Source organism: Kwoniella shandongensis, chromosome 5 (assembly GCF_008629635.2).
Source record: "Kwoniella shandongensis chromosome 5, complete sequence".
NCBI lineage: Eukaryota > Fungi > Basidiomycota > Tremellomycetes > Tremellales > Cryptococcaceae > Kwoniella > Kwoniella shandongensis.
Genome location: NC_089291.1, coordinates 246,357 through 272,577, shown reverse-complemented (window position 1 = coordinate 272,577; position 26,221 = coordinate 246,357). Strand labels below are relative to the sequence as shown.

At 49.6% G+C, this 26,221-nt stretch overlaps 6 protein-coding genes across 6 annotated transcripts; 2 read left to right on the top strand and 4 right to left on the bottom strand.

The window, feature by feature from the left end:
- Positions 1 to 522: 522 nt before the first annotated feature.
- On the top strand, positions 523 to 3,201 carry CI109_102799 (uncharacterized protein; the record flags this gene model as incomplete). Its single annotated transcript, XM_032006022.2, has 11 exons — positions 523 to 562; positions 621 to 744; positions 834 to 1,026; positions 1,133 to 1,213; positions 1,294 to 1,633; positions 1,707 to 1,780; positions 1,842 to 1,997; positions 2,070 to 2,199; positions 2,282 to 2,383; positions 2,458 to 2,684; positions 2,776 to 3,201. The coding sequence occupies 11 exons, from the start codon at positions 523 to 525 to the stop codon at positions 3,199 to 3,201; spliced, it is 1,893 nt and encodes a 630-aa protein (XP_031859603.2).
- A 1,238-nt stretch (positions 3,202 to 4,439) lies between these two features.
- Positions 4,440 to 9,437, bottom strand: CI109_102798 (uncharacterized protein; the record flags this gene model as incomplete). The annotated part of the gene is made up of 13 exons (XM_065967200.1): positions 4,440 to 5,360; positions 5,412 to 5,741; positions 5,794 to 5,862; positions 5,915 to 6,016; positions 6,073 to 6,648; positions 6,704 to 6,823; positions 6,879 to 7,343; positions 7,405 to 7,459; positions 7,508 to 7,588; positions 7,645 to 8,708; positions 8,767 to 8,886; positions 8,995 to 9,054; positions 9,126 to 9,437. 13 exons carry the CDS (start codon positions 9,435 to 9,437, stop codon positions 4,440 to 4,442), a joined length of 4,275 nt encoding a protein of 1,424 aa, XP_065823272.1.
- Positions 9,438 to 11,665: 2,228 nt separating this feature from the next.
- Positions 11,666 to 13,449, bottom strand: CI109_102797 (uncharacterized protein; the record flags this gene model as incomplete). Its single annotated transcript, XM_032006026.1, has 7 exons — positions 11,666 to 11,871; positions 11,981 to 12,161; positions 12,261 to 12,404; positions 12,459 to 12,474; positions 12,541 to 12,644; positions 12,724 to 12,907; positions 12,995 to 13,449. The coding sequence occupies 7 exons, from the start codon at positions 13,447 to 13,449 to the stop codon at positions 11,666 to 11,668; spliced, it is 1,290 nt and encodes a 429-aa protein (XP_031859607.1).
- A 541-nt stretch (positions 13,450 to 13,990) lies between these two features.
- Positions 13,991 to 14,646, top strand: CI109_102796 (uncharacterized protein; the record flags this gene model as incomplete). The annotated part of the gene is made up of 4 exons (XM_032006027.1): positions 13,991 to 14,052; positions 14,159 to 14,264; positions 14,341 to 14,427; positions 14,542 to 14,646. The coding sequence occupies 4 exons, from the start codon at positions 13,991 to 13,993 to the stop codon at positions 14,644 to 14,646; spliced, it is 360 nt and encodes a 119-aa protein (XP_031859608.1).
- A 1,525-nt stretch (positions 14,647 to 16,171) lies between these two features.
- On the bottom strand, positions 16,172 to 18,439 carry CI109_102795 (uncharacterized protein; the record flags this gene model as incomplete). The annotated part of the gene is made up of 11 exons (XM_065967199.1): positions 16,172 to 16,248; positions 16,349 to 16,388; positions 16,467 to 16,539; positions 16,606 to 16,956; positions 17,030 to 17,156; positions 17,251 to 17,342; positions 17,424 to 17,463; positions 17,545 to 17,716; positions 17,848 to 17,981; positions 18,113 to 18,354; positions 18,420 to 18,439. The coding sequence occupies 11 exons, from the start codon at positions 18,437 to 18,439 to the stop codon at positions 16,172 to 16,174; spliced, it is 1,368 nt and encodes a 455-aa protein (XP_065823271.1).
- Positions 18,440 to 18,810: 371 nt separating this feature from the next.
- On the bottom strand, positions 18,811 to 25,608 carry CI109_102794 (uncharacterized protein; the record flags this gene model as incomplete). The annotated part of the gene is made up of 14 exons (XM_032006029.1): positions 18,811 to 18,951; positions 19,019 to 19,145; positions 19,203 to 19,344; positions 19,412 to 19,711; positions 19,772 to 19,972; positions 20,060 to 20,340; positions 20,433 to 20,878; positions 20,944 to 21,117; positions 21,182 to 21,370; positions 21,437 to 21,575; positions 21,642 to 23,467; positions 23,523 to 23,796; positions 23,863 to 24,222; positions 24,272 to 25,608. The coding sequence occupies 14 exons, from the start codon at positions 25,606 to 25,608 to the stop codon at positions 18,811 to 18,813; spliced, it is 5,937 nt and encodes a 1,978-aa protein (XP_031859610.1).
- Between the last annotated feature and the right edge of the window lie 613 nt (positions 25,609 to 26,221).

The following is a 26,221-nucleotide window of genomic DNA, read 5'->3' as shown; positions in this document are numbered from 1 at the left end:
TCTTTGTTGTAAATCCGGAAGTGATCACCGAGCGATTACCTCGAACCCACAGATTGCGACCAAGTTGGCGTATATACCTCTATGATATTAAGGACATGTAAAGATGGCTACAAGGACACTGATCTAGATCCACGTCGCATCTTTCTCTCTCGCTACACGACATTGATCGCAAATCTGTAACCAAGGCCACAGACGCGAACATGAGTTGTTCAAGCTAAATGGATATTCTCACGGCTATTTATAACAAGCTCGCTCGCCGTCACTGAAGTTTCGGCTTACACCGTACGAATGCAACGGCAACATCAAATCCAAGAGGAGGGGGTGACGCCGTCGACCACGTCGACAAGATTCGATTCAACACCTTCGTTAATGGCGACGACTACAACTACTACGACACATCTTGCAACAGAGAACGAAGACAAGGATCAACAATCCGATGAAAAGCATAATGTCAACGATAACATGACAAACACGATGCCAAAGTTGAAAAAGGAAATCTCGATACAGGATCAATCGAGTCGTATGCCATTGAAGAAGATCCTATGGACATATTTCGGTATAGGTAAGTACACAATTGCATACCGATATGTCTTGACTGACTCTTCTTACGGTGTCAAAAGGTATCGCTCTTATAGTCTCGTTCATCGATCAGACGGCTGTGTCGACAGCAGCTCCTGAGATTGGCACAAATCTAGGAGGATCAGACACGATATCATGGGTCGGGACAGCCTTCTTCGTAGCCAAGTGGGTATCACGTAGCCTCATTGCACGTGTCTCTGTCATGTTTCCAACGTGTATGTTTGCTAACCAACAGGTCTGGATCACACTCATAGTTGCGCATTCCAATTGGTCTATGGTAGATTATCAGACATATTCGGTCGAAAATACATGCTTCAAATTGCTGTCTTCTTCCTGGCCGTTGGGAACCTGCTATGTTCGTTCGCGCAAACACCCATACAGCTCTACGTCTTTCGTGCGATATCAGGTGCAGGTGGAGGAGGTGTCAATGGTATCGCAATGGTCATTGTGAGTGTCGCGTGACCAGACCTTATATCAGGTGCCGCTCTGATTCAATCTGGATGGAGTGCATGCTGGATATGCTGACAGGAGCTGTACGATTTGAACCGTGTAGGTGTCGGACATCGTTCCGTTGAAAGAAAGAGGGAAATATCAAGGACTAGTCAGTGCCGCCACTGCTATGGGCAATGCAATTGTGAGTTCTTCTCGCCCGCTAGACATTCATCCTTGATTCTGATGACCTTTTATCCGAGCTTACGCTATACTTCACACCAGGGCCCATTCATTGGCGGTGGTCTCGCTTCAGCAGGACAATGGCGATGGGTCTTCCGGACGACCACCTTCCTCGGTATCGTCGTCATCATACTCGACCACCTCATCCTTCCGCTAAAACCAGTCCAGGGATCTATGATGACTAAAATCAAACAAATCGATTATCTCGGCATCTTCCTCTCTGCAGCGGGCACAGTCTTGTTGCTCGTTCCTATTTCAGGAGGAGGGTCGACGTTTGAATGGAAGAGCGCGACGGTCATCGTTATGATCGTGGTTGGGGTAGGGTGTTTTGTAGCATTCGGGTTTTGTCAGTGGAAATGGGCTGCTTTGCCTATTTTGCCTCGTAAGTTCAAGCTTCCCCGAGCATCTGGTGAGCAACCCAAAGTACAAGGCTGACACGGAATGAATGTACGCAGTTAGGATGTTTGAAGACCGTACCACGTCGGCTGTGATGGTACAGAGCTTCTTCATCGGAATGGTTTACTACGGAGTGAGTGATCGCCTCTAGTTGGAGAGTTCGCAGATTGACGTAAAAGCTTCACATCTCCTAGAACATCTTCTACATCCCCATGTTTTTCCAATACGTCAAGGGATACTCTTCTCTCGTTTCCGGTGCATTCGTCCTTGCATACACTTTCCCTCAAGCTGGATGGGGTATCAGTTCCGGGATATATATTAGCAAGACTAACCATTACAAGCGCGTCATTGTGAGTGCAGCACTGCCTGCACGAGAGTGTATCAGCGTTTACTGATCAAAGATATTGGCTACACAACGATAGGTCCTCGGGGCTCTGCTCTGGACGATAGGTGTCGGATTGCAGATTATCTGGACGCAGAAATCCAATATGGGTATGGTCCTTGGATTCCTTGAGATCAGCTCCATCGGTGTAGGATTCAGTCTGCAGTCCAGTGAGTTGAAGTTTCGGTCATCCGTGATTTACAGTTCAGGAAACTGTCGAGCGCTGACCACGCCATTCGTTGACTTTTGTAGCTCTGGTCGCTGCGCTCGCTACGACTCCCGCACCTGATCGAGCTGTCGTAACTGCGGCTCGAAACTTCTTCCGTACCATGGGCGGTGCTTTCGGACTTGCCAGTGAGTACAAACATGTTCTACAGCACTTTCCCTCAACCAATTCAACAAGTCAGAAACTGATCTATCATGACCAGTCGCCAATGCGATATACAACAATGTCGTTTCGTCGCATCTGGGCGCTCTTCCCTTGACCGACGCAACACGAGAGATGTTACTCAAATCAGCGTTATCACACCTTCACGAGCTGTCTCCATCAGATCTGTATCTCGTTAGAGGAGCTTATGCTGCCGGGTTACGAATGTGTTTCGTATGTTTCACAGCTGTCGCGGCGTTATGTGTGATCACCGCGTTAATGATGAGGGTGAGTCATCAACAACCACTGATGGTATTGAAGCGACCAATGTACGGAATGTCGCTGATGTGTTGTCGCCTTTGGCCGTTTGACTTGGTAGGAAGTGACATTCCGAAAAGATTCACCTGAACTCGAAGCTGAACGAAGGAGGAACAAAAGACTAGTCGACGCTGAGAAAGACGCCAAAGACGAGTCTGGCGACGTCGCTGATCATGCTCCTGGGGAGGACGAAAAGATGGAGTCGGAATGTGAGAAAAGACGAGCGTCCTCTTCATCATCCATCAAGACGGAGATTGAAGTGGATGTCAAGAACGATCATGACAATAAGGGAGGGGAAGAAAAGCCAATATCGATTTTGATACCTGGTGAATCATCAGCGGATATGGGAGGAGGGACAGGTGAGGAGGGAATGATCAGACCCCCTTCGACGGGAAATACGTTGGCAGATGGGTTGGTAGTTGAATCGGGGGGTGAGGGGAAAGAACGATTATGGGATTTAGGTGTATTAGTCTGCGGTAGAAAGTAGAAAGTAGACGATAGAACTTTAGATTGATAGAGTCGGATTATTCCTCGTACACCATGCATTGCATCGTCACCCAATCAGGATCGGATGGTCGTTGTCCAACACGTCCTTCGCTAGTTTGTGGTCTGTGGAACGTACTCGGTACAACAACCTATAGCCATCGAGGAAAGGGGGGATCCAATCAGCACAGCTCAGCACAGCGCGAAAAGAGGAAAGAAAGACCATACAATCAACAAGTTGACGCTTAGTTTCATATGGAGATAGGGAAAAAGAAGGCAAAAACCGTCTTGTGTGGGTGTGGAAGTGTCACTCACCCAGACTCGATCTCATGAATCGATTATGATCTATCCCTCTGTCATCCGTCCGACATCACTTGATGTGATACTCCCTCCAAATTACTCCTTCTTCTTGACTTCGAGCATACCTGGTATAGTCGATGGGACGTGCTCGCATTCGCATCGTTCTTGAGGAGGTACCCCCGCCAGAGCCTGTAGTGAGTCGTATCGAATCAGCATCAGCATCAGTCAGGTCATGTTTGACAACGGCAGGTGATAGCGCGCTTTCGTGAGGCCTCAATTTTAGAGGATGGGAATGGGAATGGGAAGAGAGGGGAATACGATACGATACGTACAATCTCAATATGTTTGCCTGAGATCAGACAACGTTACGTTTGTCAGTGACAGTCCTTATCCTTGACACAACCACGAGGTCGTCGTGAGGTTGTCAAAGCGCAACTCACCACATCCCCACCAGGTGGGTTTACCGTCATTAGGACATTCAACTCGTTTGCACATTGTCACTTGGTCTCCTGTTCGATGATTGTTCGTGTGAATGAAAGTCTAAGAGGATCAATCTTGAGGATATGAGTTGGTTGATAGTGACAAATATCGAAGGAGGGATAAAAGTCTGATCGAGGGATTGGAATGTGTCCCGGCGAATGGATCGAAGCTGAAGCTTATCCGGCTATTGGCCGCCCGCGACGGTTCATGCCAGTGCTCACATTCTCTTCATCATTATACTGACTAGCTATTCACATGGTCTATTAGTACTTTATTCGACCCTCGACCTCTTTGCGCTATATACAGATGGATTATATTATACACGCCTTGAGAAATATATACAACTTCGACGACGGAAAGGGAGAAAGGGATCTCGATCTCATGTTCACAAACATCGTCAACTTCACTTCTCAACTGTTCACAACACATCCCTTCTTTTCTCTCGTTCTGCGATTCGTCTCATCACTGCACCCCACCATGATCAGGACCAACTTGTCTTGCTCGAGGTTGTCGCATCGCGTGACGCGTTCTCTCAACGGGTTGACCAAATCCTTGCGGGTAGTCGAAACTCCCTTGTTGGATATGATGATGTCTTCCCCTTTCGTCGTACGGCGGACGACCATCTAGAGTAAAGGACCCAGCGTTCTGGTGATGCTGGCGGTGAGGTTGTCGAACTTGGTGTGGGTGCGGCTGTGGGTAATAAGGAGGATGATCATGGGAGTGCGCGAGAACGCTAACAGCTGGACAAGTCGCTGAAAGGGTGTTCGTCTCCCGAGGTGTAGGGCTGAAAGGTATAGGAATTGGAACGGTCCTTACTTTGGAGACAGGTCGACTGGCAGGTTGTGGTCGAGCACTAGGGATAGACCTCTCACTCGTGCTTCGCCTATGGCCGAGCTCACCATGAGTCGAGTTTCGATGACCAGACGTTGCGACTGACGCTGGACGTTCGAGGGTGGGCACGTGCCCACCGGTAGAGATAGGAAGCAATGTCACTTTCTCGTCATTCAAATCACCAATTCCCTTTTCCTGAATTTCGTTCTTGGGTGGGTTGATGCCGTTCTCTTGACAGTATTGCTTGAGTTGCTCAGCATCATACACGACCTTCATCATCCCGCCTTCCTGCTTGTAGCCGACCGGCGCCAACGATGATCGAGTGCTCTTACTCCCCAGACTTCCAGGTTGGGAAGGAGGGCTAGGGGGAGGTATGTCTTGGGGTACTACTGGTGCGCTTTCGAAACCATGCTGTTGTGGTCCGGCGGCATGACCTGGAGTGTGTGGAGGGGAAGGGTTACCGAAAGGTTGCTGAGGTTGCTGAACGAAAGAGGGGAACATGGGAGCAGCTCCTGCCGGCAAGTACCCGATTCCCCATGACGCACACAGAACCTACACCACAAATCAGCCAGGAGTAGAAACGTCGAAGGTGGCTCAACTCACAGGGAAGGGGATGTTAGTTGCAGTTGGACCGCCCATGAACGGTGCTTGTGGAGCTGGCATCTGTTGCGGTCCGGGGATGGGGATAGATGCAGGAGGCGGAGGGTGTGGGAACTGCGGCGCTGGTTGAGAATACCCATACATTGGTGGGATAGGGTAGCCGTAAACAAGTTGCACGCTCGGGTATGCAGGCTGCTGAGTCGGAAAGGCCCCAAGCGGTCGAGGTGGTAAGTTGATTGGTGGGATGTCGCACGGTGCAAACTTAGGGCTGTACTGGGATACCATCGAGGGACTGATGGCTCTCCCAAGGTCATCGACATACATTTCTTTGGTCTGCATAATTTTCATTAGCTGGCTGTCTTGTCTGCTCTTCGGCACGACTCACAGAAATATCGTGAGGCAGTACCTTTCTGACCTCCACCTTGATCAAAGACCCAAAGGATTCGGCGCCGTGCTACAATCATCAGCACCTATCCCTATAGTAGAGAATAGAAGAGTCCTCTCACTTCGTAATGGATGGCTCTCTCGGCCGCCGCCCTTTCTTGGAACAGAACCCTTGCAGATGTGTAGGTGTTATGCGTTGACCTGGAGTTATACTCGACCGCATTCTGCGATCGTTGTCAGTCATGATTTGATAGTGCGATTGGAAGAGGATCCGACTTACAACAATCCCATACCTCTCAAACCGGCGCAAGAGAGTCAATTGGGTTTCCAACTCTTTGTTTAAGCGGCCGACAAAGATTGCTCTCTCGTCAATATACCTTGGCTCATCCGAAGTCAGATCCTCGGTAAGGACTCGTCCCCGATAGGTGTGAACCACAGCTCGACGGAGATGAGGGTGATTGGGGCTGGTCTCCACGTCTACGATGTTCACGCTGTTGTCCGGTAGCGCGATCGGAGGAACTGTTCCAGTCTCTGGAGTCTTCATCTGCTGAGCGGGAGGTGGCGTGATTTGTCGGTGATCGGGCGGTGGGATCGAGAGCTGAAGCGCAACGGGCTTGGGATGGGACAGCGACTTAGCAGGGTCTCCGAGTGCTTCTTGATGATCGTTAACATTTTCGAACTCCCTTTGGTGACTAGCATGTCGCCCAAAATCACCCTGAAGCTCCTGCTGAACTCGAGTCACGGGCGAAGTCTGATCAAGAGAGCTTTCTGGGTATGGGTCGGGCCCATCGATTGGGTAATGCTCGTCTCCTTCGTCCGCCCAGCGAACAAGGAAACCTGGAACTTTGGACAACTCCTGTAGATATGTCAGTATACAAGCCTTCAACATTATGCAAGTAGGCTGAACCTACGTTCATGAGGTGCTTTGCGTCCTGTGGACCACCAACTGCCACGAGCCAGCCCTGTCCTTTGGTCGTCGGTGGATAGATATTGCATATCTCCGCAAGGAGATCGCATAGCTTGGGTACGAACTGAGACATCGTTAGGATCTCAACAATGCTTTTGGAAAGGGAATGTCGAACTGACCTCGCGTTCCGAAATCCTTCGCTTGAGATCAATCTCGGTGATCAGTCTGGCAGCTCGTCCAGTTTGCTCGTTCGTTCGAGACCAGAAACGATCGATAGGAATTCCCGCCGGACGAAGTCTAGCACCCCAAAGTACTCTTGTGGTGTTCCTCGGCATGAAAGCAACAGCATCGACACACACAGAGGGGGGAAGGACAGTCCTCTGACGGGGCATCTGGTCTCTTGCACCGTCGATTGTAGCTGTCTCCTCGGCGTGATGTCTGTCGTTACGAGACGGTGAAGCTGAACGGGCTCGATCATCGGCCCTGGATCCCATGATTCGGATGTAGATGGTGCGACCCAGGTTGACTGCCTCGGATCGTTTGATGACCAAGCTCATCTCGGTAGGTGCAACCCTGGAAGCGGAGCGGAACAAACACTTGTGTCTCTCTGGATCGGCGAGGCATCGTTTTGCGCTCTCGGGATCCTAACAAATGATCGAGAAGTAAGTCAAAAGAACGCATCGATTCAATTCGATGGATACTTACATCGAAGACGACAAAACCTTTTTCGCATTGATCACCATTCACCTCATAGTGAAAGCTACGGAAGTATCAGCATTTCCCAGTATAACGGATAACTTCCACTTACGTAGCCCGAACACTACCCCATTTGGAAAAATGCAGCCTAAGAAGGTCTCTTACTTGGTCGGTCCTAACGGGAAACGGGAATCTAGACGGCAGTCAGCTCAGTATGAGTGAAAGCACGCTGATGTGACAATGACTCACTCAACCAGAAGTCGCTGTGCCGCAAATACAGGGCTGTACATTGGATGCGGAGCTCGTCGCCACCAATATTTTCCTTTGACATATTTGTCTCTATCACCAGTTTTACCGTGTCCCCTACCCCAAGTATTGCCAGTCACTTGCGGAATGACAGGGCTCTGCAGTTCGGAAGCATCATCGGCTCTGTCGACGGAGAGAATCGTTGGGGGCTTGGATAGTGGATCCTTCTTAGGCATTACCACTGGGTTGCCGAAATCCGCGAACGCCTTATCGTCACCAGAGTGATGTGAGTGGGGCAGAGAAGGCGTGTGCTCCTCATCTTCTGCTGAATAGTATACAACTTGAGCTTTGGGAGCTTCAGCCACGCTGTTACGTCTCGAGAGTTCGCCTTCCATGGGAGCAGCGTCAGGAATAGGAGTAGGAGTTGGTGGGACCTGAGGTGCAGCCGGTGGAATCGCACTCGCCCATTTCTGTAGCTGCGCCTGCTTGTCCCAGTCGATCTGATTTGGAGGACTTGGAATCTGGTCCCAGCGAGTCAGACTGGCGGCTGCGGTGGGCAGTATCGGCTGAGGTGGCGGAGGTAGAGGAGGAGCTGATTGACTAGCAGCGTCGTCAAACTTCCCGTAGTCTTCCGGTTGAAGTGACTGTCCCCAACGCCTGGAAGGATCGACCTCAATCTGGTTAACACCTCTGCTGACGCCTCGTGGAGGATGGGAGAATCCGCGAGGGACTGGAGTGAGGGCACTATTTCCATGCACAGGCGTTGGTTGGGGTACTTCTCGAGTCTCGGCATTGGTGGTGACGTCTTTCGAGTCATTTCGCGCGGAATGATGGGTGGCCAGATAGGCAGACAACGATTCCTTGATGAAACGAGTGTTGACACCGGAAGCTGCAGTGTATTTGAGTCGCGAAGGACTGTCAGACGAATCATTGACTTGGTCACGATTCGGTTTGGAACTCGGAGGTGATACCGCGGTACTGCTGATATCGTGGTGGACGGCAAGGGGGGTGACTCGGTGTCTGTCTTGAGGATAGGACACCAAGGTCGCAGATCGTTGAAGATGGGCCTGCAGGAAGTCGCCAACGTCAGTTGAACCCTACTTTTGAATCCCGCACGAAACTCACCTTTCGGACGTTATGAACTTGTGCCAAAGTGTCATAGCCACTGGCCCAACCGCCGTCGTCATCTTGGTCGTCGTTAGTGCCTTCTTGCGAAGTGACTTGGCCGTTCGGGTGTGGCGTGATCTGAGGGTGTGGTCAGCCACGTTACAGAGTCAGACAGACAGTGAGAGACAGTGAATAGCGCTTAGAGACTTTGTTGACGAAGATACTGTAGTAAAGGCTGAAACTCACCATCTCATCTCCAGTTCCACCTTCACCTTCACCTTCATGACCGGCATAAGGTTGCGGTGTCTATATAGGCTGACGTCAGCTTGTATCTCCATTACGGTGGTAGATGAAGCACGGACCTTTTCTCCACTCACGCTGTCATCACTTTGTATATCTGCCCAACTGGTCCCTTCCACCGAAGCAGAAGCAGATGGGGGAGGACGAGCGTGAGCTCGATCGGGTTGCTGACGATAGTGCTGGTCTTGTTGATATTGCTGATCAGCGAGGGGACTTGGAAACCGTTGTGAGTGGACTTGTGGGTGTCGATAATTATTTTGAACATTCTGAGGAGTGGTGGGCTGCGAGTACCTTGTGACTTGTGTGACTTGAGCCTTCGGCCTCGACGGAGGCGGTGGATGACCTTGAGTGATCGTGGCGACCGAGGGAGGAGGTCCTTGATCGGACATCTTGATAAGGTGAGATCAGACTATGATATGAAGGAAAGTAGGATGAGAAGCAAAGCGGTGAAGTTGGTTCACTTAGTCGATCTCCTTGGTGAGGAGAGAAGAAGAGGAGAGTTTGTCTCTGATCACTGCGATAAGAGACTGAAGGGATTAAGAAAGCGGAGGAAGGTGACGAAAGAATGAAAATGACGAGGAAAGAGAGAGAGAGAGAGAGGAGAAAAAGATGAGTCGACTTGTGTCAATCACTTGTCACCTACACTGTGAGCCGAGTGACCACTCTCGCCCTTCCCATGCACACGACTGACTACAATGCCGTGCCTCTGCTCTTGCCCTTGTTGGACAGTTTTTTCCCGGGGGGTCCGAGCGCGCCATGCTAACTAGACCTCCTTTCCACCCATTTTAGTGCCACACAAACACACCGTTACATACCTTTGGGGATCCGTGCTGAGATCTGCGTCAGTACTGCGGTACACTTTCCAAAAGCGGTCAAGTAAGCGTTGTCACGCCTGTGTGAATTGGAAAGGAGGTCAAGAGGTGTAATTGCTCGCAGAGTACCATGTTGATTAAGGTGTGCACAATATCAGCAGTCACCCCGTTCATGCATAGTATTCAGGACCCGGTATCTGTTGATGGTCGGTAAGTGAGCCGGTACGACTTGTTGTTGCTTCGCCATGGTCAGTAGCCAGACGTAAGTGTAAGAATCTCGATCTCAACAGCAAATCCCAGCTGAGTGAGCGCAGAGTCTCCATTATTTGTCTTCCATGCTGGTATCATGTGAGTCGGTGTCAAGACTGCAGATCTCCGCTAGTTCAAAGGCCCTACTGAAGACGGGAAAGTCTCACACGGACCCCCTTCTCACATACCTCACTCGGCTCCGCGTGCACCTCGGTGCAAACAAGTAAGTCACCCGTTGTGATAGCCCATCCTAGTCGGTCGGGCATCAGGTCGAAGCGCGGTAGTCTCATCCAGGTAGGCCCAAGTGGCCATAAGTTATTTATCCTTTCACTTTCTTTCTACTTTACCCGGCAATCATTAGCGTTCGTTCTCAGCGTGGTGGACTCTCGAAGGTTTTCATTACGTGGCATTACGCAAAAGGATTATCAAATCTTTTGTTGCTCGAAGTAATTTGATCCCGCTCTCGTTTTGAGATTTCTGCAAATTCCATCTTCACTTGAGATATCTCTTTGACTACTGTCAGTTAATACCCTCAACGTACAACACACACTACTCGACCAACGACAATCCAATCGTTGCCAACACCCTTGCAGCTGAATCCAACGAAGAAAGTAAAAAGGACAGGACAAGATGCATTTGATGTACACTATCGACGAGAAGGGTAACCGGTAAGTGTCTGTTAATCACCCGTCCTCTCCTCATTCCTCATTCGCTTTGCATTTTACTGTGCACTTCGCATATCTTCTCCGTGTGGCATTCTTATATACTCAGAGGTTGAGCTGACTCTCTGTATCCTTTACAGACTCTACACCCTCAAAGTGAGCAACATCGAGACGACGCATTACACACAGAAGGATGGGTTACTGATAGTATCTTTTGATGATTATAGAAAGTGACAACAGCTGGCAAACCTACCAAATCTGCTCATCCCGGTATGTACTCACTCAACTCATCTCTGCGTACATCACCCTATACATTTCAATCTCGCGCAACGCCACTACCTCGTCCTCACCACCCCTTGCCTTGCTCCTGGGCTCTTGAATACCTGGTCCGAAGCTGACATTCTGCTGTCTCTTCAGCCCGATTCTCACCCGATGACAAGTTCTCCCGACACCGAGTGACCATCAAGAAGCGGTGAGCTATCTCCTATTTTCAATCAAGGGACTAAGCTGATCGGATTCGTCTTGTCTTGGACAGATTCGGTATCCTCCCTACCCAATTACCTTCCAAACCTCTGTAATCTATCTACGAGATCGGATCAGATGGGGAAGGAAACTACTAGAGTGTGACTATGAATGTTGTACGATATGAGCAAGGCGCTATTGCGGATCTACTACTGGTCGAGCGAGCGAGGTGTTTTTGAGTTATTGTTGCGGTATGACTTGAGGTGGAAGGTCCTCTGCAAATGATCCCATTATTCAATAAAATAGTAAAACAGCTAGCAAAACTTCACTTCTAATCTAATCTCGAACATCCACCCCTCGATCTGCTTCCAATCAACAGAGCTCCCAATTCAGCTTTGATTACTCCCTTTCTCATGATCAAATACCCCACTTCTAATCTATATTCCCTTGCACATCCCAACCCAACTCCTTCTGCCGTTGATGTTCTTTCTCCGCTTGTTCTGGCGTCAATCTCCCATTCGCGATACTGATCTTGGGCGGAACACCATGTTCGTGCGTATAAGGTCTATCTTCGTCTGCCCATATTTGTAGTAATCGAGCATGTTGTTCCATCACCCATTCGTCGAGCTTACACCAATCTGTGGAAGCGAAAGTCACTCTGACGTCAGTACAAAGTTTACTGCGAGAGAGATCGGGAGAAACCCATAAAGAGGGGACAGGGAGTGTGACCAAGATATTGTCACTCACGTAACGCGACTGTGGCCGTAGAGACGTTCAACTGATTCCAATCGCCCATAGTCCAACCCATATCTATCCGTTTGATGGGATCTGTTATGGGATCCAGATGTCGTAACCATTGACCCGTTCGAGCATCTTCAATCTTGGTGATATGTGAGAGTGGCATGTCGGCGTTGCCTATCCATGACACCTGTGAGAGAAGACTATTATGTCAGCCGCGATTCCTCACTACCATATACGCTGTAGTAAACAGACCGGCACAAATTCTTGAGAGTAAGACTGAACGTACCAATGGCCAACTCATAGCATATGCAAGACCTCGGAAATAGTCTCCAAAGTAATGTGATCTCCCCGCCGATGTTCCCCAATACACATTTTGTGCGCAATCGAGATCTTTGAAAGCGGAGATGACGTTTGGCATGACAAGGATAGTCTGGATTGCTCGTCAGCTCATTGTCGTCATCATGACATCCTCATTCAAACTCACATCGTCGTCCGCTTTCCTGTAAGACATGGAAATCCGATATCAGCAAGACATTCGCAGATTGAGAGGACAGTGCCAAGCTTACATCACAAATCTCGGTCTGCCTTTCAGTCTACCAGCTCCTTCGTATTCATGAGCAACCCATTTGAAGTACTTGTGCGTCTTGCCGAGATCGATATTATCAATCATCTGCAAGACGGATAATCAGCTGCCGAACACGTGCACAATTTCTCTCTGAGACACGATGACAACTTTATACGGAACTCACCGGTAACATGACCATATCACCAAACTCTGACATCTCCTTCTGAACCGACTTTATCATTCTTGATCTCTCTTTTGTCTTTTGACCTTTTTCGGGATCAGTTTGTTCGGGATATGCTGGTGTGCCAAGGATGAATTTGACGGTGACTAGATCTGATGGGAAATCGGGGATGATAACACGTCGATATCTATGCATAGAGTGAGGAAAACATCAGTGACCCTTGCTTTTCAATTCATTCACTATTGGTTGACGTTGATGTTGACGGTCGACTCACAAATCCCTTCTATCCCTTTTATCTGCTGCTGAGAAAATACCCAGAAAGATCAAAACCCCTTTATCCTCCCCTTCCAAGGGTACATCACATCCAATCTCACTCGGTTGTTTACCACTCAACAATGCGAAATCAGGTTCTTCGAAACTCCTCTGTATATCACCTTCTACCAAATGGGCATCTTTGCCCTGAGCGACATTCTTCCCTTCTCCCGAATCGGCGGGCGTATCGTGTGACGGGGAAGTGTTCACGACGTCATTTACGGATCCAGCAGCGGAAGGGGTAGGAGCTGTTGCGACGTTCAGTGCAAGGATGACAAGGACGGTGATGGCGATGGTGAGTGAGTAAAGGGTCGTTTTTAATCGGATTGAAGGACGGAGGAGAAGTTGGGGTGAGGAGAGATAGCGACGGATGGGTATTCGAGTAGGAGGATAAGCTTTCGCGGTAGGAGATGTCATATTGTTATTGGTGGTGGCTGCACTGGAAGTTCATAAAGGGGCGTGGGGTGATTCGATAGATGGTCAAGAACCTAAGACAAGGCAGGGGGTGGACCGTCGTTATTATCCTTTGAGCGTTTCTGTCTCGTCGTATTCTTGATATTTCGTGCCGTAAACTGGAATCAAAACAAAGCGCCAAGGCAGACCGTCCAATCGCGTATCGGCAACGCAGCAATCGTCTCGTCTTAGAGGTTGTCGACTCGTCCTCTTCTGCCACAGGTCTTCGCCGTTCGCCTACACCGTTGTGAATCGCTGGGTTGGTTGCATGTTAGAGACAATCAACGTCCGAGTATCCCAAGTCCGCGAACGAGTTAGCTTGTGTTGTATTTAAGGGTGAACGGCACCTAATTAAAGTCACGTGGTCAAATCATGGTTATTATTGGTTCCTGAATCTCGTCCAGCAGCCGCAAACGCGCCACGACCTCCACATTCATTCTTCCACTTACTTCTTAATCCCCACTTCCTCATTCCTCCCTAAACCACAACCATCAACCCGATCAACATGTCAGACTCTACAGCGCAGACAATAAGACAGCTCAAGATCAAGACTGGTGTGGTGAAGAGGTGAGTTCAGCTCCCCAGCTTGATCGAGATCGGTGCGACGTCCGCGTTCACATCGCTTGAATTTCGTTATCCGACAAATCCTGGACTGATACCCTTTTCTGAACAGATTACACAGAGAAGAATCGTCATACGAGAAAGAGGTGGTGGATCAGAAGGAAGTGGTGCAGAAGCTGAAAGATGAAGGTAAAGATGGTGCTGATATCAGAGCTGCGGTAAGTCAACATAGTCTTCATGTTTGCTTCTGCGGGACATCCGCTGATCGGATTTTGACGGGTTTGATGTACTTAGGAACGAGTACTCAAAGACTCTGAAATGATGGTACCTCGTACGAGAAAACAATTAGAACAGGCATTCCAGGAGCTGGAAGATCTCGTCGTGAGTATCACCCTTTTCATACAGACATCGAGGAAGCACCCAGTTGGATGAGGAAGGAGTAAAGTTGACTGACAGCTTGTGTCCCTCCCTTGTAATCGCCAATACCCGCTATAGAACGCCTTGCACTCTGAAGAAGCGATCGCGAACACGCCCGAGTTCCAAGATGCGTTCAGCCAACTGCAACAAGTCGAAGCGGATTGGAAATCTGATGGGAACTAGGTCAGTATCTTTATAGAAAACAGGCTTGGGCTGTAAGCCGCCAGTTTGGGTGGCGTTTTATTCGATTATGAGAGGGACGATATTATAACAGTATCAATATCGGTATCATGGAAAAGCTGCTGGTGTGTCCGCCAGTCCTGCGACAGACTGGCTAACAAGACTTTCTCGTGACTTCATCTCGCTGATTCTATGTACAGGGAAGTAACACTAACACTCTGACTGACATCCCTTCTTTATAGCACAATCGGCATCCACTACTGAAAATCGTATCCACAACAACGTCTCCCGGACCTCCTCGCGTGTCATAGAAAACCCGCACACTCTGGCCTAAGTGCGAGAATCGCATCTCCTTTCCAGGTCTGCGACGAGCTTCAAGGTGGACGTGTAGACGCTCCGGGTGCGCGAGCGAAGTTTGTTTGCGCTATCAGGGCTATCAGGGACGGTAGTGATGTTAGTGAGGACGGTAGTGATGTGCTTCTTCTCCGTTTCTGACAAGTTACCACGATTGTCCCCCACGCTCTGCTTCACTGCCTTGAAGCGACTGACAAGGCTTTCTGTTATCAAATCGAACAGAGCGCAAGCGCAGGACACGACGAATCGTTAGCCAATTAGACGCATGAGTGATCTAGCGCCTAACGTACCGATCTCTCCGTCCGAAACCTGGTCGCGGGCTTAGGGAGAGAAGCAAAAGCAAAATTCGTCAGCACAACACTCTGGTCGGAAGATACGATGAAAACGATGTTCGCTAGTACTCACAGCTGAGGTACGAGTCCGAGTGCACTCGGTCGTCCCGTGTAAGGGACCGAATTTCTGTTATGAGCATGAATGTTAGTGAACGGTGAGTGGAAAGCGCAAGGACACTCTAGCAAGAGCTTTGCTCGAATTATCATGACTTACCGGAGCCATCCTTAGTTGCGCTAGATGATCCTGACATGATGATAATGGTAACAGTGCTTGTTGACAGTGTTAGGTGTGGTATTGAACGGATAGATTGTACGCTCTGCAGAATGATGTGTACTGATGAGAAGAGAATGTGAGACGAACGGCAAATCGAGCAGACTGGTATAGATAGCTAACAGTTGAACAAGAACGACTACCTCACCCAATACTTTCCATTGACGAGCAGATATCATCATCACCTCATGACCTAATGATCTAACCTGGTCCTTTTCACGAACGAAGCGTTCAATATATGCGACATGTCGCGTTGGTTCATTACCTTTATAATGAATTATGCTACACGTCGCATCCCTGCATTTCCTCATATGGTTTATGGTATATGCGTCATGTCGTATAGACGTACTTGTATTACCTGTTATGCGACGTGTTGCGCAATGTACATCCTTTATTATTATACGACATGTCGCACCAAGTCTCGTCCTTACCCGTCATTTATGACATGGCGCATCAGTGCACATCCTTTACCAGCAGGTGTGACACATAATGTCAGTGCAAGTGATTCATGTGGTAGATGCAAGACGTCACATAAATGTACCTCCTTTACTACCTAGGAGAACGCATTGCGTTACAGGCCTCCCCGCTTTTTCACGATTCTCCCCTCGAGACTCGTCTTCAGTGCGTGGGCGCAAACTGGACAGAAAGCTGGTACAGCAAAGGTGATATTAGCGATTAGGAGATCACTTGACATGCATTTGACAAGAGCGACAGTCAGTAGTGCGGGATCGTCGAGAGGACAGCTTACTCGGATGATTGACCTTCCTCATTAAGCAGGCTTCGTTCGTCTGTCGCTCCACATTAGCAATGCCTCGTATGTAGAAGGACGAAAGTGGTCGCTAGAAGAGAGAGCTGAGATGACTCACGGGTCGTAAGGTGACACTGCCATCCATCGCATAGGTTGGGAAAGCACCCACAAATCCCTCGGTTTGGTTAAACCTGATCTCGAGCTCGTTAGCCCTGTCCTGCTACGCACGTGTGCACCCCACCAAACCTCTGACTTACCGTCCTTCACCACCGTATTCTACAATCTCCAGACTTGTGATCATCTTTCCTCCTTGACCCGCTACTTCCTTCCTGCCCTTCTTGGTCAATTCCACCTTCACTGTGCTCTCTCCCTCGCTCAGACCTCGTTCAAGCGGGACCTCGAGCCAACGACGATCTTTCGATCCCTTCCACGCTGATGGGAATCCATCCGAGAGATCTAATGAATTGCCATTGAGAGTTATAGATATGTGCGAAGCGAACGGGATGGAGGAGAGTGAGGCTCGTAGTAGAGCCGTTGGATATTGTCCCTTTGAGGTGTTGGTAGAGTTGAATGAAATGACGTATGATGAGTTATCGAGATCATGCCATCTAGTCAGGATTTGTATTGCCATCAGAAGTCGATCTCTTAGGTGGAAGTGGACAGAGGTCAACTGTGGCTCACGGGTAAAATTGTAATGGTACTTTGGCATCTTCCACCCTGACTTCGTCCGAATTTGTGAGAAAGTCTTTCCACTTCAGATCGTTCACACGATCGATGGTATCTGAATTTGCACCAAAATAAGCGAAACCTACAACACGAAAGAAAGTCGTTCAGCCGAGCTCTTCTCTTTCCCTGACGTTTCTTGCTATACGTTGCCTAAGCTGTATGTGAAGACCACTCACCACCTTCATACTCCTCTCCGACGGGTATCAAGCTATGTCCCAGCTCGTGTCGCAGTACCAGAGGTCCATTCAACTTTGAAGCGGTTATGACGCTAAATACAATGCGACTATCAGCTATGATCAAATGACTTTTTGTGACAGAGTGGGGCGGTCGACAAGACATGAAGGCTTACGTGAACTCTCCCCCGAGTCCACCATAGAGCGGATCGTTGCCTGCGATTTGTCCAGTCAACTACCTTCCGCGTTGTACCTTGAAAACACCAAGAAAGGGAAGATAGGAGCAGTCTGACTCACCTAGCAAGATAGGCTGATCACAACCCCCTTCATCACTCTCTTCTCTGAAATAAGTGCAAGCAGCTCTTGCTTTCCGCTTACGTTCCACGTATACCCCTCTCAGTTCTGCTCCGGGTCTATAGAGCCCGAACGCTGCGCCCGGTAGTGAGGTGGATTGTGTACCTATTCCTGACTAGTGGCATATGAGCACTCAAAATCGCTAGCAACGTACCGGGACGTGATCAGGCTCCGACAGCGGAACCAGAAGGCAAGCGGGTAGAGGCGCTAAATATGTGAAGGATTGAGGGGTGGCGTTTAACGTACGATATTTGAAGGAACGAACGTCGCCCAGATATTGAGTAGATGAGCGACGTGGAACATTGCCCCTTTTGGAGAGACGATATCATCCTTGAGCTTCGTAGCGTCATGAACGAATTTAGCTTCCTCGTCGAACGTATCTACACCCGCTCAAATACAGATATGAAGAACATAGTCAGCTTCAAGTTATTAACTAAGCCAGGGACCAGAGGCCAGCATGCGGCAAAACAGAGAAGGTAGAGATGCTCGATGGACCAGCAGCGTCACTCACATCCGTCTGCAAAGAACATGAGATTCACCCTCTCGTCCTCCTTTCCAGAAATATGAAGAGGGTAAAGCTTCATCCCCTGCGGCGGAGCGGGAACCCAATCTATGATAGCTTCATCATCGAGTTTTCTTGAGTCATTCGGTCCTATGAGGTGAGGACGATCTTGCTCGTAAGCAGCTGTCGCTGCGAAGGGTCGTTGTGTCGGTGTGGAGAGGACGTGGCTCGAGCCGAGAAGTATAGGGAAACTGGTAAACCACATGTGATTAGCGAGAACTTATAGGGTATCCGTTTTAGCGCAGATGTCACTCACGCGAGTGTTAGCAGACGCATCGCATACCACAGTCTCAACGAAGCACGAGGCCGGAATGCTCGCTGGCTGCTATGAACAGTGCTGATGATATCGAATCAAGAAGGAAGGGCTATTTGTTGATGTCATTACGAGAGGTTGGTTGGTTCACCTCCACTTTGAATTCGGACATCTGCGAGATCCGCACGTGTCCTTTCCTCCCGCTACATGCAATCACACACTGTTTGGCAATAAGTCAAGAAACGCGTGGACATAGGATGATCATGATAGAATAAGATCGTACTTTCCCCCTCCTCCCGCTCCCGTATCTCTATATGAACCCGCACAATACATACAACTGTGACTCCTATCCCTCCTCTGTTTCTGCGTCAAGCAAAACATCTATTGTTCATTCTCACTCTGCAGCCTTGATAAACCCTTTGACCTGTCCCACTCGTCTCAGGTAATCTCTCGTCGCTAATCTCATTTCCGCCGCTACATCTTTCAATAATATATCCGTGACCAATGGGTAGAAAGTCGGGATGTGCGTTTCGAACTGAACGAACGGTGAGAAGCAGAAATGAGCACGGTGTGTCTATATGTGGAGTTCTTGCTTGACTTACTGCTTCGTCCTCAAACCCATGACAACCCTTCAGGATATCAGTGACGACGGGCGTCCAAGCTGTGATGTTCCTAGGTTGGGTCTCGGGATCTAATGCGATGAAATCTTTGACAATCTCATTTGCCAATCTGTGTAATATTTAGAGTCAGCTTGTTCACTAGAGCTAACAACACAACCTGACTCACGGGACCAGTCTCTCCAAGACGCCATTTCGAGTAGCTCGATGAGCGTCTCTGGGATCTTCATACATTCTCAAAAGCACATTGATGAGTGTTGCAGCGGAACTCGATTCTTGTTTCAGCAAGTTTGGTAACTGCTTCATGAATCCTGCACAGATCAAGATCAGCGTCAGCCAAGACCTTGAGGGATCATTCCATTCTAACACCTTACTCACCAACTTTCCACAACTTCATCCTCAAATCTTTATCCGCATTGAATTTCCTTGCGAACCTCCAACTGTCATCCAATACGCCCATGAACCTCAACAGATGTTCCGCAGGGATAGTGTTGTATACTTCGTCGTTCTGCAGCAGCTCATGTGTCGTCTCGATGAGCAACAGCTGCAAGACGCATTTGACGATGATCTGCTTGAATATCCGTCTTTGCTCGCCATACGTTATGGCAGGCGGAAGAGAGGTGTTCTTGTCGGTGGCTGGTTCCAACGGGGCAGGTGCCACGAACTTTTGGAATGGGGCTATTTTGTGTTTACACATTAGCGTCTGGCCCCCAGTACGAACTACCCGAAAGCACTCACCATCTTGGTGGTCCAATGTACCAGACGGTTCGACCTCGGCGTGCAATGCTGGATCGAACAATTGGAACGCTGTCGTCGTCTTGAAAAGCTGGACGAAAGCGGAGACGATCGACATCCACTTTTCGGGACTGAGTTTTCGAACATTCTGCTCGAGCAGCTGTTGGAAGCATGATGTTCCTATTCTGGCAAGGGTATCATTTTCTGCGTCGGATCAACGATGTTAGCTGCTCGCTCCAGAAACTCCGTTCGCTCTATAGGACGGCCAAAAGTACTGTCGTCCTTACTCACCTTGACAGATGCACGCCACCAAAATATCCAGCAAACCATCCAGGTACTTCTGCAACACCTCAAAGTATACCGTGTATAAATCGATCAGATCCCTCAGTGCTGAGATCAGGGTTGTCGATAACCATACACTCAGATCTTCAGCAGACTTGAAGCGGACATCGGACTTCGCTCGAAGGACTGCAAAGATGGGGAAGAGGATCTGTTGACAGACGGTGTTCCAGAATTCGACCGAAAAGCCTGTGCCGTGGGTTTTCAGGGTGTCGAAGAGACAATCGAGGGCTCTGCGGAACGGCATGAGTCAGACATTCATTGTTCAGTGTGATATCATGAGGTGGAATGCGGAATGCGACGAGGACACGGTGAAACCACTCACAATCTCCTCACTTCCAGATCCTCCCCAGTCATGATGATCTCATAGAACGCATGTAGGACGGGCAACCAGTACTTTACCAGCGGTTCATCCCCTTTCCCAGCTTGTCCATTACTCTCCTCCCCTGCTTGTGGCAACAGGCACTCGGGACACTGCAACATCTTCCCCACCAACCCTCGTACCATCTCAATAGCTTGCAGACTGATCTTCTGGAACTTGGAGACCTTACAGAAGTCCGTTATGCACATGGTGAGGTCGGAAAAGGAACCGTATTTCACCACAAGGGAGAAATGTTCTCGATAGACGAGAGTGACGAGCTCGAAAGCATAGTTTGCTACTCGTTCTGTGACGACTTTTGAAGCAGCGGAGAAGACACCGAACATCGTTCGCCAACCGGATCGAAGGTTCTGTACTCGAGCTTGGAGCATTTGCTGCAGACATTGTAAGACCTGCAAGGTAGACAGTGAAACAATCAGCATTCCGTCTACATTTTTGTTCGCAAGCCTCAACCCACCATCTCTCGAGCATCCGAGTTCTTGTTGTTGACAATCGTATATTCGAAGGGTCGCAAGAAATCTTTCTGAAATCGGAAGTGGGCTAGTTCCTCTTTCTCCAAGAAGTTCATAGCAAGCTGTCGCAGAGCGTCCAAAGCGAAGAAGCTGACATTAGGGTTGTTGTGACAGCAGACCTGTGGTACAGACTGCGTCAGCTGACCATTCGTGACATCGAGTCTATGATATCAAGGAACTGACCTGGTTGAAGTGCTCTCCCAATATCAACCATATGTTCGACCATTCTAGTCTGATTCTACCCATGTTATAGTACGAGATCTCCACCAGCTTCTGCAAGCTGAACATTCTCGGTCGAGGCGATGAGCCGGACGATTGGATCTCCTCCCAAGATACTTCACTGAGAGCTTGCACGAAATCAACAATAGCAGACTGGGATACCGGACAACCACGTCAGCGGAATGCAAAGAAAGATGACAACAGGAACGCGAATCTCACCCCCGACAGATTCTTGCTCATCGAGAAGACCATGTCTGCTGCGACCGTGACTTGAGAAGATCTAGACTCCTCCGCAACCTCATCCGCCGGTGTCCTTTTCTTCGCCGCGACAGATGATTTCCGTTTGTCCGATCCGGTTCTAGAAGATAGGATAGCGTCGTTAGCTTGACCTTTCCTAAAAACCGCGAAAATTCCTTATACTTACGTAGTTCGGTTCAGATCCGGAACGTCCATCCCGCTCGAGATCAGCTGCATCCTCTCCAGCTGGCTGACGCAAACCAGAACATCTTTCCATGAAGCTTTCAAGTTGTTTCCATCCGTCACTGCGATCTCCAGTAGACTCTTGATGGCCTCGACATTCTTCGCTTTCATCTCACCAACATTATTCAAGAATGTGAACTTGGCAAGCGTGGTGACAAACGCGTTTCGTTCCAATTCCATATCGAAGAGACATACTATTCTGATAGCCGATCGAAGCCCCTCCAGGCATAAGTCGACAACGTCCATGTCGTTCGTTTCCTGTAAGGGTGCTGAGATACCGGCGAGGAAAGGCATCCAAGCCACCTCGAACATAAATCGGACGTGTTCTAATCTGGAAGCGGTGTGGAAATGGTCGGTAGGTCGGACAACTCCTCTTCGTTGTTGTCGCACCATCGCTTTCAACAAGGACTCCGTCTTCGATGCCATATTTTCCGACTGAGCAACGTATGCTTCTCGTTGGAGATCACGCCCGACACTCGCCAGACCTCCAGACGCGGTAGTTGGGACTACTTCAATCTCGTCCTTCATCTTGATCTCGTTGCTTTGTACCTCGTCGTAGATTTCGTCCAACATATCCTCTGGAAGGTCCTTGCCGTCATTGATGCCTCGATTATTCTTGATGAATTCGGCTTTTGTCATTCGCTTTTGTTTGAAGTTCTTGTTGTGCGCATCGGTATTGAGCAAGATGACGGAGAAAGCAAGGATATAAGGTGTATCGGCATTGGCGAACAATGTCGATGGGTTGTTTTGCATGAATCGCTCCGCGAACTTCAGCATGAACCTGTCGATCTTCTGTGCTTCTCCGGGCAGTCGAAACGCTTGCAAGAACATTCTCAAGGCGGCGGTGAAGTGCATGCCGGAGAAGTCGAGCAAGTCAACAAAGGCATGCATTGTCGCAACGTTCTCCTCGTCTCCCTCGCCCAGGTACTCTCCGATCATGGCTTTGCTGAGATTCTCGGTCGTTAGCAAGAACCTTGCGATGTCGTGCGGCGCCTTGCTTCGGATGAAGCCGTGTTCGACCAGGTAGGCGATACCCCGTTTTGGTTTGAAGTTGAACTTCTTGATACCCTCAAGTAGCGTCGTCTTGCGTTGCTTAGCACTCTCGAACCTGTCGACATCGTCTTCGCCGATTTCCGGTGTGTTGACGCCAGACGCCATACCAGACACCGAGCTTCGGCCTGATGGATCCGCTGGCCATATTGGCGTAGGGGCACTTAACTCCGCATTTGACCCAGAGATGGATCCGGACACATGATGGCGCCCAACGCCATCTTCACTTGCTCTTGGGGCATCTTCTTGTGTTTGCTTGGCATTCGAAGTTGAAGTAGACCAGGCAACAAGAGACTTCAGAGCTGCAACAAGGCACTCCAACGACTGTCTGCGCAGCTTGATTTCAGGTGCCAGTCCCGCATAATGCGCTGCGTTGTGCCCTGATTCGCCCGCCAGTGCGGAGGTACTGAGCGAAGGAGGTATAGCCGGTCCGCTGGATCCGCTAGCCTGTTTAGATGATCCGCCTTGGCCCAATTCCTCTTTACTTGGGGGAGCAAAGTGCGTTTGGCCGATCTTCGAGACAATGTTCATCAGCCTCTCGTAGACGTTCTCGAGAGAAGCGCGATCGCAATCATAGTTGATGTATATTTCGACGAGTGCTTGAGGATCCTGACAAAGCCGTATGAAGACGCCAAGGATGATTGACTTTTGTCGGATAGTGGAATGACGCATCTCGAGTATCGGAATGAAGATCTCGTTGAGTAAGACCTCGATTTCTTTCTGCTCAGTCACGCACATTAGCATTCTCCACTGCCGTGGCTACAGCAGGACTCACTTTCAGTTGCGCCCGCATTGATTTCAGCATACACCAGAAGATCTCCACGCTCAGCTCGAATACCTGGTTGACCGAGCTGACTGCATTCCTGGAAAGTGAGGCGCAGAGATACAGCTTGGTAGCTTGGAGGAAGGGAGTCATCTCGAGCGAGGTGTTCGAAGGGATGCAAACCAGGGGATTGACGAAGAGGTCGGAGTGAGACTTGAGAATGGTGAGGACAAGGTGGAGAGATAGGAGTTTTGATCGCATAGAGTGAGATCGAAGGTCCTTTTCACTGTAAGGGCGTCCATCTCAGCGGGTCTATTCTGCCAGACACACTGAACGTTAAAGTGGGGCTCACCTCTCAGAGACCAGAGATTTTTGGGTGAGTTTGCAAAGTGCCCTGAACACCAAGAAAGCATCCTTTACGAACAATTCCTCTGTGGGGATAGGTCTCCCATTGACGTCCAGATTACCCTCCGATTCGTCCAAAGCACCTCCCATATCAGATCCTTGACCATTTTGGAGTGGGACCGATGATGGGGGGCCGGTTGGTTCCGGTACGTCCAGCGCGTCTCCATCTGGTACGGGGATGGAAACAGTATGTTGAGGGAGTCGAGGTGAGGATTCAGAATTGTCAAGAGACGGTTCTGGGTCATTCGCGATGGGTGCGGGGGCGATTGGTATGGAGTCATTGGGGTTTGGAGCGGCAAATGATTCGCTATTGACTAAATCAGTTTGTGCTCATGAATACCAGTGGTTCTACTCACAGTGTCAGCTTGCTTTCGCCATTTGTCTTCTCCTCAGGCGCAGGAGTTGGGGGAAGCGAAGGCGTTTCCGAGCCTTCTCGTCCATTTGCGCTTCCTCTCCTCTCCGCCACTCGTCTCGCCTCGTTTTCACTTGTCCCACTCTTCCTTCCTGACATAGCAGCGCTTTTGGGGTCCGGCCGGACCACTCTCTCAAATACGTGATGCACCATTTGGGTCAATCCTCCCTGTGCGACGACCTGATTCGCGGCATCATTCGAAAGTATGAACACATTGTACACTGTTCTTACCGCTTTGAGCAAGGAAGACTGGTGAACGAGCATGCCCTTGTCGGTGGAGAGGACGATCGCCATGAGAGCTTTGACCACCTGCAGGGCAACTTGCGGCGGCGAGTGTTCGGTATACGAGAGAGTGATCGTGTGCGTGATGAGGTCGGGAAGAGGGGAGAGACCCTTTGGAGGCCCATTGGGTTCTGAGAAGAACGAATAGGAGATGAGTTTCGAGAGGAGGTCGAGCGAGGTGATAAGGATAGGAACTGAGGTTGTTTGAGGATTGGAAATTGCCAGTCGAAGGGGCTCGAAGATCTCTCTCGGATGTAGATACGCTGCATTGGAACCTGTGTCCCCAGGCTGGCACAAATCTAGCGCTCTCTGAGCAGCGGCATGGAAAGACGCCGATTTTTTCGCCTCCTTCGAGTTCACGAGAACCTGAAGCGAGGGCGTGATGAGGACAGTTGACAGTTGCGGCCCAGGTGCGTTGGCTCCCAAGTTGGACAAAGACAGAGTTGCTGTAGATGATCGGCGGGAATGATGGCTGGATCCTGCTGTTGGTAGAGCTCTCGGATGAGCAGAGTTGGGTCGGGATGGGGTTTGAGGGACTGAAGAAGTGATCGAGTGTAATGACGTGACAGACGCTGAAGCAGGGTTCGAACCCCGTCTGGATGTCTCGCTCTCCTTTCTTGACACTGATTTCGGACGAGCAGGCGTCTCTGGTCTGCTACTCAGCTCGACGTCGTCCAGCGTCTCTTTACTATCTGTCCTGGTAGGTATTCCCCTGGTTGGTTTCGGTGGAGGTGGAGGAGGTGAGCTCGGCGCAGAAGCAGAGTTGAGGGATGTTGTGACTTCGCTTTCGGACTGTTCAACAGCAGGAGTGCCGGCCGTGGAGGTTGGTGCTGGTGGTAACTCTTTCACGGGTGTCGGCGGTCCATTCTGTATACCCAGGCCTACTGGTGACTCCTCACTTGGACCATTATCTGATGGAGCAGGTGGGTCAATATGTACCGTCACCTCCGGTGTGGAGGGTGGTGGAGTCGCTGTGCTGTTTTCTTGCGCCTCTGCCATGTTGGTGAGCGGAAAGATCACCACGCGAACAGTGTTGTTTTATCAGACAGGTTGTCACGGTATAATGAGAGATCAAGCCGTGATGTTGTTGTTGGATGACTGGTACAGCAGTAATTAAGAGGAATGAGCTGTGGACGTGTCCGAACTTAGGCGCGAGGTGAAGACAGTAGATGGATGAGTGAGACGCGGCACTGGCCAACGGGAGTATTTCAGTGTGGCACCCATGACTTGTAATCTGCTCCTTCCGGTCTGTATAAGCACGATGGACTGGAGAATGATATGAAGCAGATGGAGACTGAATTGTCAGCTACATTGAGGAGGGCACATGCATCGCGAACCCGGCACGATATGTATCTGTGTCTGGGTGTGAAAGGGAGCAGCGTCTTGATCGTGGTAACAATACTATTACCTCGCATATCATGTTACAAGCTTCGCCGAGACAGATAGTCCTGGTGCGAGGCCCGTATGACAGATCATCAACGGCCGTATATCAATGAAACTTACCTCATACTAGTATCTTCATGATGCTCCTTCATGGCAAATGGACATGTGAAGGTTGATGGGCTTGGCATGTGAAGGCCGTTGGGCTCGCCCTCATGGTACAATTCACACT